The sequence below is a fragment of the Penicillium griseofulvum genome (genome assembly GCF_001561935.1).
Source record: "Penicillium griseofulvum strain PG3 chromosome Unknown contig_80, whole genome shotgun sequence".
Lineage (NCBI taxonomy): Eukaryota > Fungi > Ascomycota > Eurotiomycetes > Eurotiales > Aspergillaceae > Penicillium > Penicillium griseofulvum.
In genome coordinates, this window is record NW_024467471.1 from 1,327,712 (window position 1) to 1,346,949 (window position 19,238).

Sequence of the window (19,238 nt, forward strand, 5' to 3'; positions counted from 1 at the left end):
AGGTTCGATTTAATGAAGCATTGGAATGCAGAACAATTTGAACTTGAAATACGTATATTCATAAATACAGACCCTGCTACTAAGTATCTACCCACTGCCCATTTTCCCACCAAAACTGACCGAGTTTGAAGCCTATTCTCTCGATGAATTTATATTGTAACCTACTTTTATTTATTTTTTATCTTATTTATAATTGGAAGCCCAATGTAATATATTATGAAACTATATCCGTAAGTATTTTTCATAGAGTGTGGCCAATTTTCAAAGTCATGATAGAGATTCTGATCGCCAGTTCAGTATGGGAACCACTAGCTCCCCCGGGGCCACTATATATAATGACAATTTATTTTGATATCTGAATTTCAACTACTTGTCACTCAACAGCCATATATATTGCCCTATTCAGAAAGAGCTATTTTACTAATCTGATAATTATCTTTTATTAAAAATTATCAGAAAAATTATTACAACTAGAATATGAGGACCTGTGGGATTAACGCCGAAAATGACCGCTTATGAGGCTAGAAACGGCTGCCTTTCCACCCGTAACTTTGGACGTCTAGCCGCCCCTTAACCGCCTACTGCCCTGTAATACCACTATTCTGCACCCGCCCAGCACTTTTAGTTATCCTCCGGTCCTAATATTGACGCTCGACTTATACAGTTATTCCCCTCGTTTCCACTAGTGACTAAAACGACGCCGAAAATAGCTCCCCTTTAGCTAAATCTAACTCCCCTCCCTTTTCGCCTAGTCTATTTAAGCGCCTATAAGATACTTCGCCTTCCCTCCCTTCTAGTGTCCTTATACCTCCTATTCTCTTATCCTCGTTACCTATACCTTAAGCTAACCTTAATGTTATCGTTTCCTATAATACAAATTTTCTACCCTAGTATTTATATCTAACCTCCTCTATAGTACCTATACCTATATATCCGGCTTAAACTAATAAATACTAATACTAGACTGATCCTATTCTTTATAAAGAAACTTAAGCTAAACTAGAATATTTTCGTAGTCTTAGATAACTCCCTCTAAACTTTAAGCTAAAGACCTTAAAAAGTATCGCTATCGTTAAACATTATTAGCGAAAGTAAGTACTTACTTAGTTAAGAAAAATCTTATAACTAAGAATAATATAAGAATAGATATTATATTTAATCGAATAAAGATTATATAGACTTTCTTCTTTTAAAGGATTAAATAATCTATATAAACTTTTTTAATTAGATATTCAAAATATTATAAAAGAAACTACTTTAGTTATATAATAAATACTAGCGATACCTTTACTAATACTTTAAGCTATTCGCTTATTACCGCGTTAGTAAAAATACCTATTAATAAATATAATAAGTAATTTATATCCTATCTATTCCTAAATAAAGTATACTTACCTTAAAAAAGTTTCTTATAAGTATATTCCTAGCTGAGTGTAAAATTCCCTAATAAATAAAGGACAAAAATACTCTAGATATAGATACTTTTAGTATAATTTACTAGTATTACTAGATCTATTTAAGATTCTTTTATTATAGAAGTATAATTATTTAGTTTACTATAGTCTAGCTCTAGTCTACTATTATAGGTATACGACCTAGTATCTTACTTCCTTAAGATACCTTATCGCCTAGTAATCTAGTTTTAAGTAAATATAAACGGGATAATACCTTCTAAAGTGATCTTCTAAAGTACATTTCTTTAAAAGATCTTCTAGACTTAGTCTACTATCGCGATATCGAACTTTTCTACCTAAAAGACCTTTAAAGTAAGTGTAATATCCTTTATACTATTATTGAATTTCGTAATCTTAAAGGTTAACTAAAAGGCGCTAATAAGTAAGCTAAAACTTTAATTTAAATTTCTTATAAAGTAGCTTCGATACTAATCCTTACTAATAAAACTAAATTCTTTATATATAGCGATTATTAACTAGTATATTACCTAATAGCTTAGATTATTACGTTCGCTTTCTGTGATAGAGCTTTTACTAATACTAACCTTATACTAGAGCTTATTTAGTGGCTATAAGTTCTAAGAGGTAATCTATCTCTTCCTATCTAGTAGAAGCCTAAGGTTCTTAATATACCTTTCCTTTAATATCTTAAACGTACTCTATATAGCTATAGACTCGATAGGTCTTTACTAATAACCTATAATTTAAATCAGTAGGTGCTTAAGGAGTTAGGTTAAGATACTAGATTCGAAGATAATATTAGATATTATAATTTCTGTTGTTAGATAGTAAATAAAGTTAATAGTATATTACCTAGACTGCGACATCGCCCGTCCATAGACACCTAGGAGGTGCCCATCGCCTGTCCACAGTGGGCGGTGGGCTATTTGGATTTTCGAGTGCCCGTCCATGACGCCCACGGCCTATGGGCATGCCTATCGTAGGTATGCCCACGATGCCCACTATTGCATAAAGTCACCTAAAATAGACGTATAACTCGCTAACTGCGTATAATAAATAACTGTTATATACACCTGTTTTGCCAACTCTATATAATATTGCAGATATAATCTACAACATTTATAGATTTTATTGAAATATCTAAGTAAATGAAAAACTATAATATATATAATACGACTTAGAGTATATTCTTTATGGAAATACGCTATATTAAATAGTATTTTTGTTAACTTACTAAATTATGCTATAACAGTTTGAAGATATATATTTAAGTCAGTGGTATATGTTAACTATTTTCTGCAAGTAAAATACTACTTCTGTCTTCCGCTCTATCGTTTATTTAGGTATAATTCTTTCTAAGAGTATTAGTATAATTATTATTCTATAAGCTTATATTATTAAATTTTGTCTATTCTATTACTAAAAGGCTTGTATTATTATTCTGAGAGTTTTAAATCCTTCGATTCTAACTTAAGATAGGCGTTTAGGTATAGTCCTGTGGGCGTGCCTATAGGCATATCTATAGATAAAGACCCTTATAGCTAATCAGCTTATAAAGGATAGTGGGTATATACTTAATTTATAATCTATTAGATCTATATAACGTACCCCTTTTACTAGTAACCCCTATTTTATAGAGTTGTAAGTTACCTATTGTAAGTTAAGACTATATACTCTCCTTTAGTCGTTATACTATCCCTTATATTATATTAACCATATTTTAACCTAGTGCCTATACCGTAGGGCCTTCTTCACTTCCTCTGAGCTCTTAACTAGACCTCTCCTACGTTAGCGATATATTTGATTCTAACCTTAATCTAAATATTAATCCGAGTCTCTTTAATAGCTAACAGACTTCTATATTACTAATAGAGTCTGAGTTTACTTAACTAGCCCTTCTTGATTACTCCCTTAAACGCGTCGGCCCTGATTAGAGAAAGTAGTTTATCCTCTATAACGCGATAAACGACGCCTCTAAAGTAAAGTTTATCGAATGGTGGCGTATAATAGTATACGGTAGTGGTACTAAGATATAACGGCTATAATAGGATACAAAATATATATTAGATATCTAGGAGAACTTCTACTAGGTAGTATATTATTTTATAGGCGAACCTTTGGTTATATATCGGACGTATAGAGCTATATTACCTTATCTAAGTATAAAGTAAAGCGGTACTAATACACTAAAGCGGTATATAGCGTTAGGCAAATGCTAAAAGGGTAGTAAAAGTAAGTCTATATAACAGTTAATTATAGAGACTATATAGTATATATTAGTAAGTCTTATATAATTATACCCTTTAAGATAATTAATAAGTTATATATTAGGCACTAGTATTATCTTATATCTTAAGGTTCTCGAATAACGAATAGGAAAGAGAGTAGATTAAATGTCTTACTAGTCTGAACCTACCTTTCTAGGTACTTAAGAGGAAGTAGTTTGCTTCCTTGATTCGAATAGCGTAAAAGGCTCTAGTTAAACCTACTCTACTCTATCCTCGCACTACTTAACGCCGGCTAAAGAAATTGGTCGAGGATAAGTAGTATATAATCCTCACTACCTTACCATAAGATACGAAGCTCTTAGTTACCCTTGACTGCTAGATATCGCCTTTCTAGCAAGCATTTATAGCGATCATAGGGTACTTTATCGACCGAGACTAGAATTACTGTGAGATCCTACTTGGATTTAAACCACTTGATAGGGCGCATTCTAGTATAAATCTAAGTGGAATGCTTATAGATATCTTTAGGAAGCTTGATATTACTAATCGCGTGTTAGCGATTATATTAGATAACATACCTAATAATATAACTCTAGTATAGGTAGTTTAAGACTCTATTAACTCCTTTGAACTACCGAATAACCTAGTGGTTGTTCAAATCCCTTGTCTTGTATATGTTATCTAACTAAGCCTTCGCGAGCTACTTGGATCAGTGAAGGTCGACCTTTAGAACGATACCACAGATCGGAATGTTTCTGATATCTAAGCCCAAGCCCAAGCTCGATCACTCCGTGTGTCCTAGAGTGAACAAGTCATTGTATAAACCTTTGTTAAGGTAAGTATATCGCTTTATTTCTTATTTAATATACCTAATAAATATATAGATTCGCGGGCTTACTGTATTTATTAATATAAGCCCCTAACGTTGTGATGATTTCTTCTATCTCTAGACTAATAGAGTAAAACTTGCGCCTATCTAAGATGTCCGCATACGCTGGAATTTAACCTTCTTGATGCTTCGTCGTGCGAAACGCCTTAGTAAGCTATATAATGAATACTGTGATAATATTAGGACTCAGAAATATAAACTTAGTAAGGCGGAATGGCGGTAGGTCGACTACCTTCTATATATCACAGAGCCGTTCTACCGCTTTACTATAGTACTTTCAAAGACTAAGGAGATAATGGTATATTATATTTTTGGTATTTATAATGCCCTCTTTGATTACTTCGAGGATTCTATCGCATGACTTACCCCGAAAACCATACCTTAGAAGAAAGCGATGCTATAAGCCTTTAATGCTGGGATGGCAAAGCTTATATCTTACTATGTGAAGACAAAAGAGATCCATAGTAATCTCTACGCAATTGGAACGATTCTTGCACCCCAGTATAAGCTTCACTTCTTCTTAAGTAAAGCATGGGGTACGTCGGAGAATGATATAAACTAGAGTGATTAATATAAGGAAACGCTTCGCTAGTTTATGGCTCCTTACGCCTAAAGATATACCTAGGCACAGCCCCTACAAGGAGAGCAAACGCCTAAGCGTTACTTAGCTAGTATAAGTGACCTAGACGCTCTCCTCGACATTCGGCCTTATATTCATTCTGATCTGTTAATATTAGAGCACGAACTCGCTAGATACCTTAAAAAGCGTACGTTATATTTACTATTATTATAAGCGGGAATACTTATACCTATTATAGTAAGGAGAAAGGTCGATCCTTTAGAATTCTGGAAGGAATATGAGGATGAATTCCCGATTCTTTTAAGTGTTGCTTGCGATATTCTCTCAATTCCTGTAATAGGCGCTGGAGTTGAACGTCTGTTCAATTTAGTATGGGATGTCTGCCACTACTGACGTGGGCGGCTGAGTGCGAAGATAATCTAGGATATCATGATGTTCCGGTGTAAAACCTAATTTGATATTGAAATAGAAGAACTACCTGATAAGGATATGTCCTTGGATTCTATATAAGAAGCAGACGAGTAGAGAGAGGCCGAACTTACTACTGATATGCCTGAACTAATCAGCGATGGTGAGGATTCCGAGGATAATGATCCTGTTGGGCTGATCGAGTACGAGTTTATAATAGAGAGTTAGCTTCTTTGTCCATCTATTGTGCTAAGTACGCGGAAGCGACAGAGAAGTGAGCTTGTTAATAGCGAAGATGAGAGTAGTCCTTATCTCCCTCTTTATGGAGATGAGGTTGGCACTCAAAGGCGCCCTGGTTTGAGAGAAGTAAGGAAGTGTGGTAAGCCTAGTAATGATTAATTTGTGTTGTATTAGCATGAATGTATGGCTATAATGAATATAAGTCCTGAGGTTATTTTATAAAGGCTTCTAAAGCCTAATTTTCTGACCCTGGTTAAAAAACCAACAGTTGTGTTAAATCATTGTATAAAGGCTTCTAAAGCTAATTTCTGACCTTGGTCAGAAATTTGATAGTAGTATCAAATCATTGTATAAAGGCTTCTAAAGTGAATTTTCTGACTGAGGTTAGAAAAAATGTATATGTAATTAAGTTACTTAAAAATATAGAGAAAAAATGCATAAATAATGTAAGTCACGAGGTCAAGAAATTTTGCTTACTAAAAAGGCCCATGGGCGCCCATGACGCCCACGGCCCGTGGGCCCTAAGGGTAGGGCCCGTCCATGGGCCCTATGGATAGGCCTATGGACAGCTTACATAAGGCCCATGGGCTATGCCCACCCGCCTGTCCATGGGCGATGTCGCAGTCTAATATTACCTACTAAACGCGATATAATAGATTTATTTTCGCTATAATAGATAGGATCTCTTGTAATAGAGCTAACTATCTACTTATAGAGAATTTTACTAGCTAAGAGCGATAAAGGGTACTCGGTTAGTCTAGTAACGTAGTTTTTAAAAAGTAATACTAATCACAATTTATTACGCGCGATCTTTAGTATATTATTCTTCTTTAGCCCTTCTAAGAAGGTCTAGTATACTTTGCTAAGAGTATACTTAGTGTTACGGAACTACCTGTCACCAATCGATGGTACCCCACCGGGTGCATAGATAGGCTACCGAGAGCCAACCAATCTATCTGTTAGCAGATCACGTGTAGTATCTAATACTCTGGTATCCCCAGGTATTTAGGAAAGAGAAAACCCATTCACGCTTAGTGAGTAAAAGCATGATTAAGCCTGATCAGACTCCCTGCTAGGAGGTTTCCGGTACGTATGTACTTTAGGGTATCGGATATCACTTATACTAGGAATCGCTGTATATAGAACTAGGGACACGTGACTGTGACTCCTACGTTGACTTAGAGAAGTATATGTAGGAGTATACGGCGACTTTAGCGGTGACTCTAGGGAGTCACGCTAGGAGTAGGAATCGAAAGATATATAAGGACATTTATTTATGTATCTAGTTTAGTTCTTCGTCTTTAATTATATATTGTTACTTGTGTTTACCTTTTGGACTACTGTGACTCTTTACTTAATTATAACTTGATAATACTTATGAGTAGACTAATACCCTGGTATAGATCTACTCGGCGCTCTTATTAGTATCGTTCCTCGATCTCTTAATAGGACTTAGGCTATAGTAAGGCCTTGTAGGTAATAGCTTAGTTGTGATAGGTCGTTGACGTTAGATATATAAGGAGTATTAAGGTAAGTATACCTAGAACCTATCTAACCTAACTGTAACTAGTTAGTAGTGTGTAATATATTAAAGACTGTCTCGAATTAAGTTTCGAGTCACAACCACTGATATGTCTTAACTTGGAAAGAAAGTCTTGACTAAGCTAGTCTAGGACGATAACCTTGATTCCGACGCTAAGAGAGATAATAGGATTGAGATACTAAAGGAGTAGGTGAAGACTTTATTAAATAAACTTTAAGAGTAAGAAAAGTATAATGCCTAGGTTAAGGACTATCTAGTATAAATGTATACCTAAGTCACTACTTTAGTACTAGCTAGTGCTATCTAAGGGCTAGCGTTACCTAAGGCTAAATATTTTGAAGGAAACTGAACTAAGCTTCGAGGATTCTTTACTTAGATAGATATATACTTTAATGTGAATAAAGCTAAGCTTCTATCTGAAGCTAGTAGGGTGATTTTTGTGTTAACCTACCTATATGGATAAGTATAGAACTGGCTTAAACTATATATTTGAGATTATTATAAAAAGGTACTAGGAGATTAGTCTATAACTACTATAGATATCTTTAGCAACTATAATAACTTCTGTTAATATCTCGAGCGAACTTTCGGAGATATTGATATAACTCGAACAGCTGAATGTAAGCTATAGAAAATCAGATAATAAACTAGCGTGTTAGTCTATGCTTCTGAATTCTAGTAAATTATATCCTATTTAGATCTGCCTAACTAAGTATATATTCTGTACTTTGAGGTAGGACTTAAACTAGATATTAAGGATAAATTAGTACGAATTGATAGGCCTGAAACCTTAGACTAACTTATCGCGATTGTAGTTAAGATCGATAATTATATTAATAAGCGATGGTACGAACGCTAAGAGATGGACTAGTAGAAAAAGGGCAAGAGTTATGGATTTAGCTGTTTTAGTAATAGGCGCTGCGATAGAGTGCCCTGAGACCTTGATCTATATGGCCTGAAGCTAATAGAATTAGACGCTACTTAGGATAAGTAAAATAAGCGTTGATAGAAGAATCTCTGTTTTATGTATAAGAAACCAGGACACTATACGAGAGAATGTAAGTAGAAGAAACTGTATGAGAAACGGTAATATATATGGGCGATATATAAAGAACTGTGTGCGACCTAAGAAACTGAATAGGACTACCTAAAGATGGAATCTTTAGAAGATCTTTTGGTAAGATGGAGTAATTTGAGCCTAGAAGAGATATTAGTGGGTAACCTATGTATTGAAGGGTTAGCTGATAAGCTGTATATTGATTACCTAAAAATCGACTAGGATACTGTGGAAAGCTAGGGATGGACTTAGTACGTTCCCTAGGAGTTAGACTGCTCCTTAGGATAGTCTAGTAACTCCTAGGAACGAGAAGTAGGTCTCTTGGGAACGCTAGTCACAACCCCCGGAACTACTAATAATCTAGGAATAACGAACGCGTTCCTAGGAAGCGACTGAATACTTTTAGAAATACCACTAGACAGTCTTAAGAACTATCGAAATGATAAAGAGGCCGATAATAAGCCTATGGGATATCTTAAAGGAAAGATATAGCCTAGTAGACTAGACTAGCACTTTATTAATGTAATTAAGGAAGGCGATAACCTAGTAGGATACCCTTTATAAAGATTCTACTTACGTGTGTAAAGGATATATATAATACCTAGGATATAGTAGAATAGCTAGCGTTATATACTATAACGAGATATGTACTACCTATAGGTCCGGTAAGTTAGATCTTAATATCGAATCCTAGCTACTAAAGTGGATAAAGAAGCTATAATAGAACCAAGAGTACTAAGGGGTATGGTATAATGGCTAACAGATATATAACTACTAGGGCCGTCTAATAGTATAGCTAGTAGTAACTTTACTAAAAATATATATTAAACTATATATAATCCTACTAATAGGAAAGGCTTAGACTCTTATTAACTTAGGAGTAATAAATAATTTTATAAACCCTAGGTTCTAAGAAACCTAATAAGTCCTTACTAAACTATTGTTATATATTATTCTTGTTATAGGACTCGATAGAGAAGTCCTCTCCGGCGGAGTGAGTAAAGAAACTATTACGCTACTAATATCTATCTATAGATACCTAGAAATAATTAAGTTTAATATTCTGGAAATAGGAGACTACGATATTATTTTAGGAGTTCTATAGCTTAGAAAGTATAACCTAAGCATTAATTAGTAGTTAGGATAGATTACCTTCGATAGGTATAAATGTATAGAATAGTATGATGACTATAAAACGCGTTGGAAGAAGTCTAGCTAATAAAATAAGAATAGATAGTCCTAGAAGAAGAGAACTAAGGTATTAGTTATAGGCGTCGCCCTAGATACTATAGAATAGTTACCTAGTATATCTGACTAAGAACTAGTAGAATACGTGATTATTAAAAATGAAAAGCTATATATAACTAGCGACGAACCCTGGATTCTAGATAAATACTAGGAGTTTACGGATGTTTTTATAGTACTTACTAACGGAGTGTTACTTAAATATAGGCCTTTCGACTATAAAATTAATATAATAGAGGGTACTAAACCTACTTTTAAACCTATCTATTAGTTATCGTAGAAAGAATCCTAAATACTTAAGGAATATATTAATAAGAACCTATAGAAAGGTTATATCTAAGCTTTAAAGTTATTAACCGGATACCTGATTATCTTTGTACTAAAGAAAGATAGGAGCCTTTAACTCTATATAGACTATCGATATCTAAATTCGATTACTATTAAAGATTGATACCTATTACCTTTAATCTATAAGATATAAGACTAGATCGGAGAAGCGAAATACTTCTTAAAATATAATATTACTAATGCGTATTACTATATTAGGATTAAGCTAGGCCACAAATAGAAAACGGTATTTAGAACTAAATTTAGATACTACAAATATAAGGTTATACCTTTTGGCCTTACTAATATATTAGCTATATTCTAACGCTTTATTTTTAAAGCGCTAGAGGAATATCTTAATATCTTCGTTATTATATACCTAGATAATATCTTGGTATTCTTAGTAACCTTTAAAGATTATATTAAATATAACAAACTGGTACTATAGAAGTTAAAAGAAGTAAAGGTTACTTTTAAACTTAAGAAATATAAATTCTATATCTAAGAAACGTTATTCTTAGGATATTGTATTAGCTTAGATAGACTTAGGATAGAGGAAGATAAGGTTAGAAGTATTATAGAATAGCTAATACCTAAGATTATTAAGAAAGTATAGTAATTTCTTAGTCTCGCTAACTACTATTAAAAGATTATCGATGGATACACTAAAGTAGCGTTAGGACTCTATCGACTTACTAAGAAAGACTAGAAATTTAAGTAGGATGAAGTAGTAGAAGAGTTATTTTAATAACTTAAATAACTCTTTGGCTAAGGGACGATCGTAGCTATATTTAGCTACGATAAACTAATTATTATAGAAATAGATATATTAGACTATACCCTAGGAGCTAGACTGATATAGCTAGGACTAGATAGGAAATATTAACCAGTTATATTCTGGTTAAGAAAGATGATACCCGCGGAACTTAACTACGATGTGTATAATAAGGAACTATTAGCTATAGTATTAGTATTCTAAGTCTGGAGAGTATATCTAGAAGGAGCGAAATATATAGTGATAGTTAAATCTGATTATAAAAACCTTACCTTTTTCACTACTATAAAGGTTCTTATATGATAATAAGCGCGATAGGTAAAGACCCTTATATAATATGACTTTAGAATCGAATATTGTAAAGGAATAAAAAATAGCTAAGTAGATACGTTAAGTCGGCGACTAGACTATAAGTTAGGTACTAAAGCAGCGGAACCTGCTGTGCTAAGACAAAACTCAGATAGTACTATCTTGTATAATAAATAGTTACTAGCCGCGATAGTAGAGGTTAAAGATAGTGACCTACTATAACGAATTAAAAAAGAACTAGAAACAGATACGATTAATTAACTTTTTAGAGAAAATAATAAACTTATTAAAGACGAAAGTGGTCTATTCTACCTATACGGATTAATCTATATCCTAGTTAAACTCTAGGAGGAAGTGATTAAGAAATATTATGATGACCTTACTTACAGATATATAGGAATAGAAAAGATAGTAGAATATATTTCGCGAAATTATTATTTTCTAAATATAAACTATAAGGTTAGATTCTATATCTAAGGCTGTGATACGTACTAAAGGAACAAGCTTGTATAATACGTACCCTATAGAGAATTATAGCTATCTAAAATACTAACTACTTTATAGGAGTGGATTACTATGGACTTTATTATAAAGCTACTAGTCTTAGAAGGATACGATATAATCATAGTTATAGTCGATAGGCTTACTAAGTATACTTATATAATTCTGACTATAGAAACTATTAACATAGATTAAATGGCGAATATAGTCCTGTGATATATGGTTATAAACCACAGACTACTAGCTAGGATTATATCAGATAGAGATAAATTATTTATATCAAATATGTGGTAATCTTTCGCGGATTAGATGGGTATTAAGCTTAGACTCTCTATAGTATATTATCTATAAACTAACGGTTAAACTGAAAGAGTAAACTAGACCCTAAAGTAGTACCTATAATACTATATAAACTATTAGTAAGATGACTAAGTAGGACTACTACTAACGGTATAATTGGCGTATAATAATACTATTTACTCTATAACCTAAGAATCACTATTCTTTACTAATTATGGGTATAACCCTATAGTTTACGGATAACTAATCGGTAAAATAGCTATAGCAGAATTAGCGAGGCTGAAGGCTAATAGGCTAAAACAGTTGTATTTGTAACTATCTAGAGATATCGACTTTGTTAACCTACGGATAAAGAAGTATTACAACTAAAAATACGAAAAGGGACCTAATCTAAAGGGGGGAGAAAAGGTTTATCTTTTACGCTATAATATTAAAATTAAGCGACCTAGTAATAAATTAGACTACCTATAGTTAGGACTATTCGAAATTAAAGAAAAACTGGGATTAGTTAACTATCGCTTAAAGCTACTAGAAAGTATACAAAAACTCTATTTAGTGTTTTATATCTCATTACTTGAACCTGTACTAAATAACGCTAAACTCGCGATAAATATAGAAATCGAAGAGGAAACTGAAAACAAATATAAGGTTGAGGAAATCTTAGAAATAAAACGAATGAGCGGAAAACCTTACTATTTAGTAAGATAGAAGGGGTACGATACCTCTAAAAATACTTAGGAACCTATTGAGAACCTAAGGGGCTGCCTCTAGTTAGTTTAATAGTTCTACTAGAAGAATCGCTAACTAGGAAAGATAGGTCTATCCCCTCTAAGATAGAAGGGGATAGGGGACCGAATATCTAGGTTAGAGTAGGATCCTCTAACGTAGCGGTAAGGGCTTAAGTATCGTACTTATCGGTGAGGCGATCTAGCTTAGTAAGATCCTTAGTAGACGGAGGATCCTTAGTATCTAACTACTCTATTAACGCGGAATTGTGATCTAATATCCGATTATTCTAGGAATGTAAGAATTAGTGCTATTTACGCAAATGTATTATTTTTATTATTATATCTATTTACTATTTTTTAGCCTAGGTAAGCTCTTTATTAATTTTCTACTACTTGCGTAATACCTTTTGCCACTTAGTTTCGCTGTAGAACCTTTTGGTATATTTCTGACCCCGACGAGTGCATTTGGTATAGTTACAGTACTTAGGATCCGCTATATAGGAGATGCTGTGGGAAAAGTAATATTTATAGGGGTGTTTAGCAACTGAACCGTTTGTTAGAATTAATCGATATTAAGTAAGTCTATTTTGTTTGTAAGTCGCGTTATTAACCGGTATAGTGTAAAGGGTATATAACTAGAGAACGAGAAAAAAGGGAAAAAGAAAAATAACTAATATTACTTACCTGAGGGGTGGTCGATAGCTTTAAAGGGCTTCGAGGACGAAACCCTAGGGGAGAGGGAGATGATATTACGGAACTACCTGTTACTAATTGATAGTACCCTACCGGGTGTATAGATAGGCCACCGAGAGCTAACTAATCTATTTGTTAGTAGATCACGTATAATATCTAATACTCTAGTATCCCTAGGTATTTAGGAAAGAGAAAACCTATTTATACTTAGTGAGTAAAAGTATGATTAAGCCTGATTAGACTCCCTGCTAGGAGGTTTCTGGTACGTATGTACTTTAGGGTATCGGATATCACCTACACTAGGAATCGCTGTACACAGAACTAGGGATACGTGACTGTGACTCCTATATCGACTTAGAGAAGTATACGTAGGAGTATACGGCGACTCTAGCGGTGACTCTAGGGAGTCACGCTAGGAGTAGGAATCGAAAGATATATAAGGACACTCATTTATGTATCTAGTTTAGTTCTTCGTCTTTAATCATATATTGTTACTTGTGTTTACCTTTTGGACTACTGTGACTCTTTACTTGATTATAACTTGACAACACTCACGAGCAGACCAATACCCCGGTATAGATCTACTCGGCGCTTTCACTGGCATCGTTCCTCGATCTCTTAACAGGACTTAGGCTACAGTAAGGCCTTGCAGGCAATAGCTCAGTTGCGACAGGTCGTTGACGTTGGATACACGAGGAGTATTAAGGCAAGTATACCCGGAACCCATCTAACCTAACCGTGACCAGTTAGCAGTGCGTAACACTTAGGAAGAGAGATTTATTAATACTGTTTAATCTTACCGAAGCTTATAAATATACTATTTACTAAACCCTAAAATTCTGTAACTAAGACGCGAGAAAAGAGAGCTTATAGCGGAGATATAATCTGTAGCTAGTATAATTAAGAATACCTGTAATACCTTTCTATACCTCTTCTAAAGGTATAAGACTGTTAAAAAAGACCTAGCTAAACTTCGGAAAATATTAGCGATCGAAACTTACAAAATAGCTAGAAAGGACTATTTTAATAATACCCCTATACTTAAAGTTAACAGATAGATTAAGTAAATACTTCTTAGCGAATCTAATATTAAGGAACGCGATACTAATAGTTCCGCTAAAGAAGATTAGGAGCTTCCTATCCTAGACTATATATTTCTTAAACGAGCTCGGCTTATAGAGAACTTTTACAGCTCTAACGCCGAAGACTTTTATAAGGACAAATTACTTACTCGACACATCTAGGTTACTAAGGATATAGTTGCGCTTCTACTACTTTATGAGCTAAGCAAGCGAGGCAACCGTATTAATTAGGATCTTAATAAAGAGGAAAACATACCTATTAAACAGCCCGAGCAACTAGCGTCTAATAATAATACACAAATATATCTAACAGATATTTATATTATCTACTTTAGTAAATCTCGTCGCTTAGCGTCGAACCCTTCTCCGCATAAATTTCCTTCTAAGTGACTAGACTCACTTCGTCGTCATCTCATCGACTCTCACCTACTTCATACACACAACGGGATCAGCTACAACTAGGAAGCATATCGCACTCTTCCCAAGTTTACTAAAATCACCGAACTTTTAGCCCATACTAATAAAGAACACAAATATAATATCAATATTAAACTATATCATCTCACCGAAAGGCCACAGGTTAGCCACGGTAACAGTTCTTCCAGAGAAACATCTATAGAATCAGTAGATCGGCAAGGCACTAAAACTCCCGCCTCTATCGATTTTAATATAACAAATATTAATCCTCGATTGATAAGACCCGGCCCTATCACCGTCGTAAAGCCATCAGCCTACCCATCAAAAACCGACATTTCCGCCTCCTCTTCTAGATACCTAGTGACGACCACTAACTCAAATTCGGCGGATATTTCTACACACCAAGTAACGAGGGGAATAGCAAAGGCAGCAAATATAGAACCTATTCCTAAGCTAGAATCTTCATCACAGCATACGACGCGCTCGTCTCGAAAAATTCGGCGCCTAGAAGAGCAGCCTAGGGGGCTGTAGAAGGGTAAAGGACGGCTAGGCAAATCGAAAGCGTCTAGTATTAGATATATGCCACGTCGGTCAAAGCGATTACGAGCCCAGTGATTTGTGGCCTTGGGGATGATTCTTTTTATTCGTATATTTGGATGCAGTTCAATAGATTGATTGTAGACCTTATCTTAGAAGCATTTCTGGCTTAGCAATGATACTAGTTCCAGACTGTCGTTTACTTTAAATGGCTACGAACAGTAACTTGCATTCTGATGGCGTTCAAAGATAAATATTACGGAATGATAGTAAGGCAATTGGGTCGAGTCGGGTTACGTGGTAACAATGGCCTTCTATGAAGCTTTCCCTTCCCTATTCCTGGCGTTCGGGGTAGAAAAGAACTTCCATCCTTCCTGGAAGGAGCACGAACATGAGAGGTTATTCACGGTCCTTTCTCTTTCAATTGTCAAACCGGTCGTGTCTCCAACATGCGCCAGACACAAATGGGTGTATTCTTCTTTCACTTTATTCACCAAGAAGTCATTGAGAAGGCCTGGATTTCGGGAGAGTGGAAATCAACAGATTGAGAATAAAGAAACCGCAAAGTTATAAAGCTAGCGAGCATCAGGTGCGTTTTGAATGCATACTGGATCAGGTCGGTCGGTGCTAGACCCGAGATAGAAAGGAAGGAAGGAAGGGTGACAGTATCTATGAACCTCGGGCAGGATCTTCAAGTAACCTGGGACAAGGTGGCTAGAGCTGGCCGACTAGCTTCTTTGGCCAGGAATCGTCCGATGCTTCGCTTCCTACGACAGACCACGAATTCCCTATAAGAATCCTTCTCTCAAAAGGCGCATGGTGCTTCCCACGATAGACGTGATCCGACGATCAGTCTAATCGTAGGGATATCTAGGTGTGCCAAAATCGTGGTGTTTCCCACGATAGACTTGATCCGAGAATCGAGTAGGTCCGGATGGAAAAATACTGCGTCTGGAGATCACAACTACACAACTCAAACTCATCGTGCAATAAATTCATTGAAGTAGTTTATTCTATGTATTCAGATAAAGATTGGATGCAATCTCTGACCAATGATGGGAGAACAAATCACGAATTGCAAAGGTTTGGACCCGGAAAGTTTGAAGGTTTTTGCCAAAGAGCGCTAGAACCACTGAATCGGAACAATATATAGCATGTCGTCTGACATTTGCAGGGTCGATTTAATTTGTCAAAGGATCCTGAATGCACATGAAGTATCTCCTTTGCAAATAAAGCCCAATCAGTGTGAGAATGCCCTCCACTATGCACATGAACCAGAAAACGTACAAAACTGTAGTGGCCTGGCTCATCATTTGTTCCAACGAGGTGATTTCTTCCAGATTCCTTAACTCCTCTCAATGCACAGGAATTTTATGAGCGTCGATTTTCCGTAAAGAGTTTCTTTATTTCGCTACTCATCTCGGCCAACCGCGAGTCATACCAGTCGTTAACTATATCGGGCATAGTACTGCTCTGGTGGAGAGCAGATCACCGCAAAGGCAGGCCCACTCGGCATGTCAAAAGATGAGGCATACGACCTGTTGTACGTCAGATACCTGCATATCGCCTAATTGAGCATTAGTGAACGGTAGTCAACGGCGGAACGAGATAGTCAACGCATCAAGGAAATCTTGAGGCATATGATGAGACGCTAGTTACCTCAGTTTTTTCAGGGTTGACGGATCGTGGGAAAGCTGAGGAGATGGGCTGATCTGCCAGATGAGACATATCTCTATTCAAAATACGCTTTAGACCGCACTTTTTCTGATGTGAGCGATTATCCCATCGGGCCCCAACTGTTTTTTCTGCGGGGATGCTTGATTCTACCCATCCATTTTTCCATCAGTTGAGGGACACCGTAAACTGTGCATCGTATAGTACAGTACCTAACGATGTAAATAATACAAAACTCACATGAGAACCCCGTGGAATTTCATGCAATCTCAGAGGGGATCTCTGCAAATCAGTCCAAAAGGGGTTCGCTGAGTGCTTGGTTTCTTAGCGATCTGCCAGGTGACTGGAACTTAATGAAGTATACCATAAGCAGGACAGAGCTGTTCTATGGGGATATCAGACAGTGGAATAGGGGAAGTAAGAAAATATCATGTCTATATAGAAAATCTAATAAAGGAAATTCGCCCTGATGCGTGTCCCACGGCAAGTGTATTACCTTTGACCCTAAAACAATTGGGCCGAAATTCTAAAGGAAGCCAAAGAACCTTTTCGCCATTCAAGTTTATCCATTGGTCATGCTCGATAGAGATGCCTAAAACCGCATAAGGTGAATGAAACGTAGGAGTGTCACACCTGGATTGAATGTCAAGAAGGCCGAAATTAGTACGGATATGGGAACCGTCGTAGGAAAATTCCAGCTCAGTGACTCCTTTCTCAATATTCCAAGTTCGTGTAAGCGCGCCTGTCGCTATGTCCCAGAGGCGCACTGTTTTATCACTGGAGCCGGTCGCAAGCAGCTGGCCTTTAGGCGAGAAGGCCACCGCCACAACCGAACCTAAATGACCTTTAAGCGTCTGGATAAGTGTGCCTGTCGCCAGGTCCCAGAGCCACACTGTGTTGTCGTCAGCCCCAGTGGTCGCGCCTATCGCCGGGTCCCATGGTTGCGCACCAGAGCTCGACGCCAACAGCCGGCCGTCGGGCGAGAAGGCCACTGATGAAACATAACTTGAGTGGCCGTTGAGCTTCTGGGTAAGCGCACCCGTGACCAGGTCCCACAGTTGTACTGTGCCATCACTCGTGCCTGACGCCCATAGCCGTCCATCAGGCGAGAAGGCTCCTGAAGAAGCCCAACTTGAGTGGCCTTCAAGTGTCTGAATAAGCGCACCTGTCGCCGGCTTCCAGAGACGTACTGTATTATCACCAGAGCTCGACGCCAGCAGCCGGCCGTTAGGCGAGAAAGTCACCCACTCGACTAACTTTGAATGGCCTTCAATTGGCTGGGTTAGAACGCCTGTCTCCAGGTCCCAGAGCCGTACTGTCTTATCACAGGAGCCCGACGCAAGCAGTTGGCCGTTAGGCGAGAAAGCCACTGACTCAACTGGAAATGAATGGCCTTCGAGCGTCTGGATAAGTGCGCCTGTCGCCAGGTCCCAGAGCCGCACTGTTTTATCACTGGAGCCGGACGCAAGCAGCTGGCCTTTAGGCGAGAAGGCCACCGCCACAACCGAGCCTAAATGACCCTCAAGCGTCTGGGTGAGAGCGCCTGTTGCCAGGTCCCAGAGCCGCACTATGTAATCACCAGTGCCCGACGCCAGTAGCCGGTCATCTGGCGAGAAGGTTACTGACCAAACCCACATTGGGTGGCCGTCGAGCTTTTGGATAAGCGCGCCTGTTAACGGGTCCCAGATCCGTACTGTCTTATCGTCAGAGCCGGATGCCAGCAGCCGGCTATCAGACGAGAATGCCACCGCTACAACCGAACCTAAATGACCTTCAAGCGTCTGGGTGAGTGCGCCTGTCGCCGGGTGCCAGAGTCGTACTATCTTATCGAGAGATCCGGATGCTAGGACCCGGTCATCTGGCGAGAAGGTCACGGACAAAACCCACATCGGATGGTATTTAGGCGTCTGGATAAGGTCACCTGTCAACGGGTCCCAGATCCGCATTGTGTTATCTTCAGAGCCGGATGCCAGCAGCCGGCCGTCAGACGAAAAGGCCACCGACAGAACTGAGCCTAAATGACCTTCGAGTATCTGGGTAAGTGCACCTGTCGCGGGGTCCCAAAGTCGCACTGTGCTATCGTGAGAGCCCGACGCTAGTAGCCGACCGTCGGGTGAGAAACCCACTGACCGAACCCGACTTGAATGACCTTCAAGAGTCTGTAGTTCGGCACCCCATGTCTCCTTAACTCGTGGTAACTGGCATATCCAAGTAGGAAGCTTTTCTTTGAATTGTTTACGGATTATTGCCGATCGGGGTGCAAATATAAGTCCTGCGCAATAAACTTGAA

The 19,238-nt window shown here is 37.3% G+C and overlaps 1 protein-coding gene across 1 annotated transcript; it reads right to left on the minus strand.

Annotated features, from left to right (window-relative positions):
* Positions 1-17,474: 17,474 nt before the first annotated feature.
* Positions 17,475-18,894, minus strand: PGRI_015220 (WD40 repeat domain-containing protein; the record flags this gene model as incomplete). Its single annotated transcript, XM_040789235.1, has 2 exons — positions 17,475-17,493; positions 17,582-18,894. 2 exons carry the CDS (start codon positions 18,892-18,894, stop codon positions 17,475-17,477), a joined length of 1,332 nt encoding a protein of 443 aa, XP_040646188.1.
* Between the last annotated feature and the right edge of the window lie 344 nt (positions 18,895-19,238).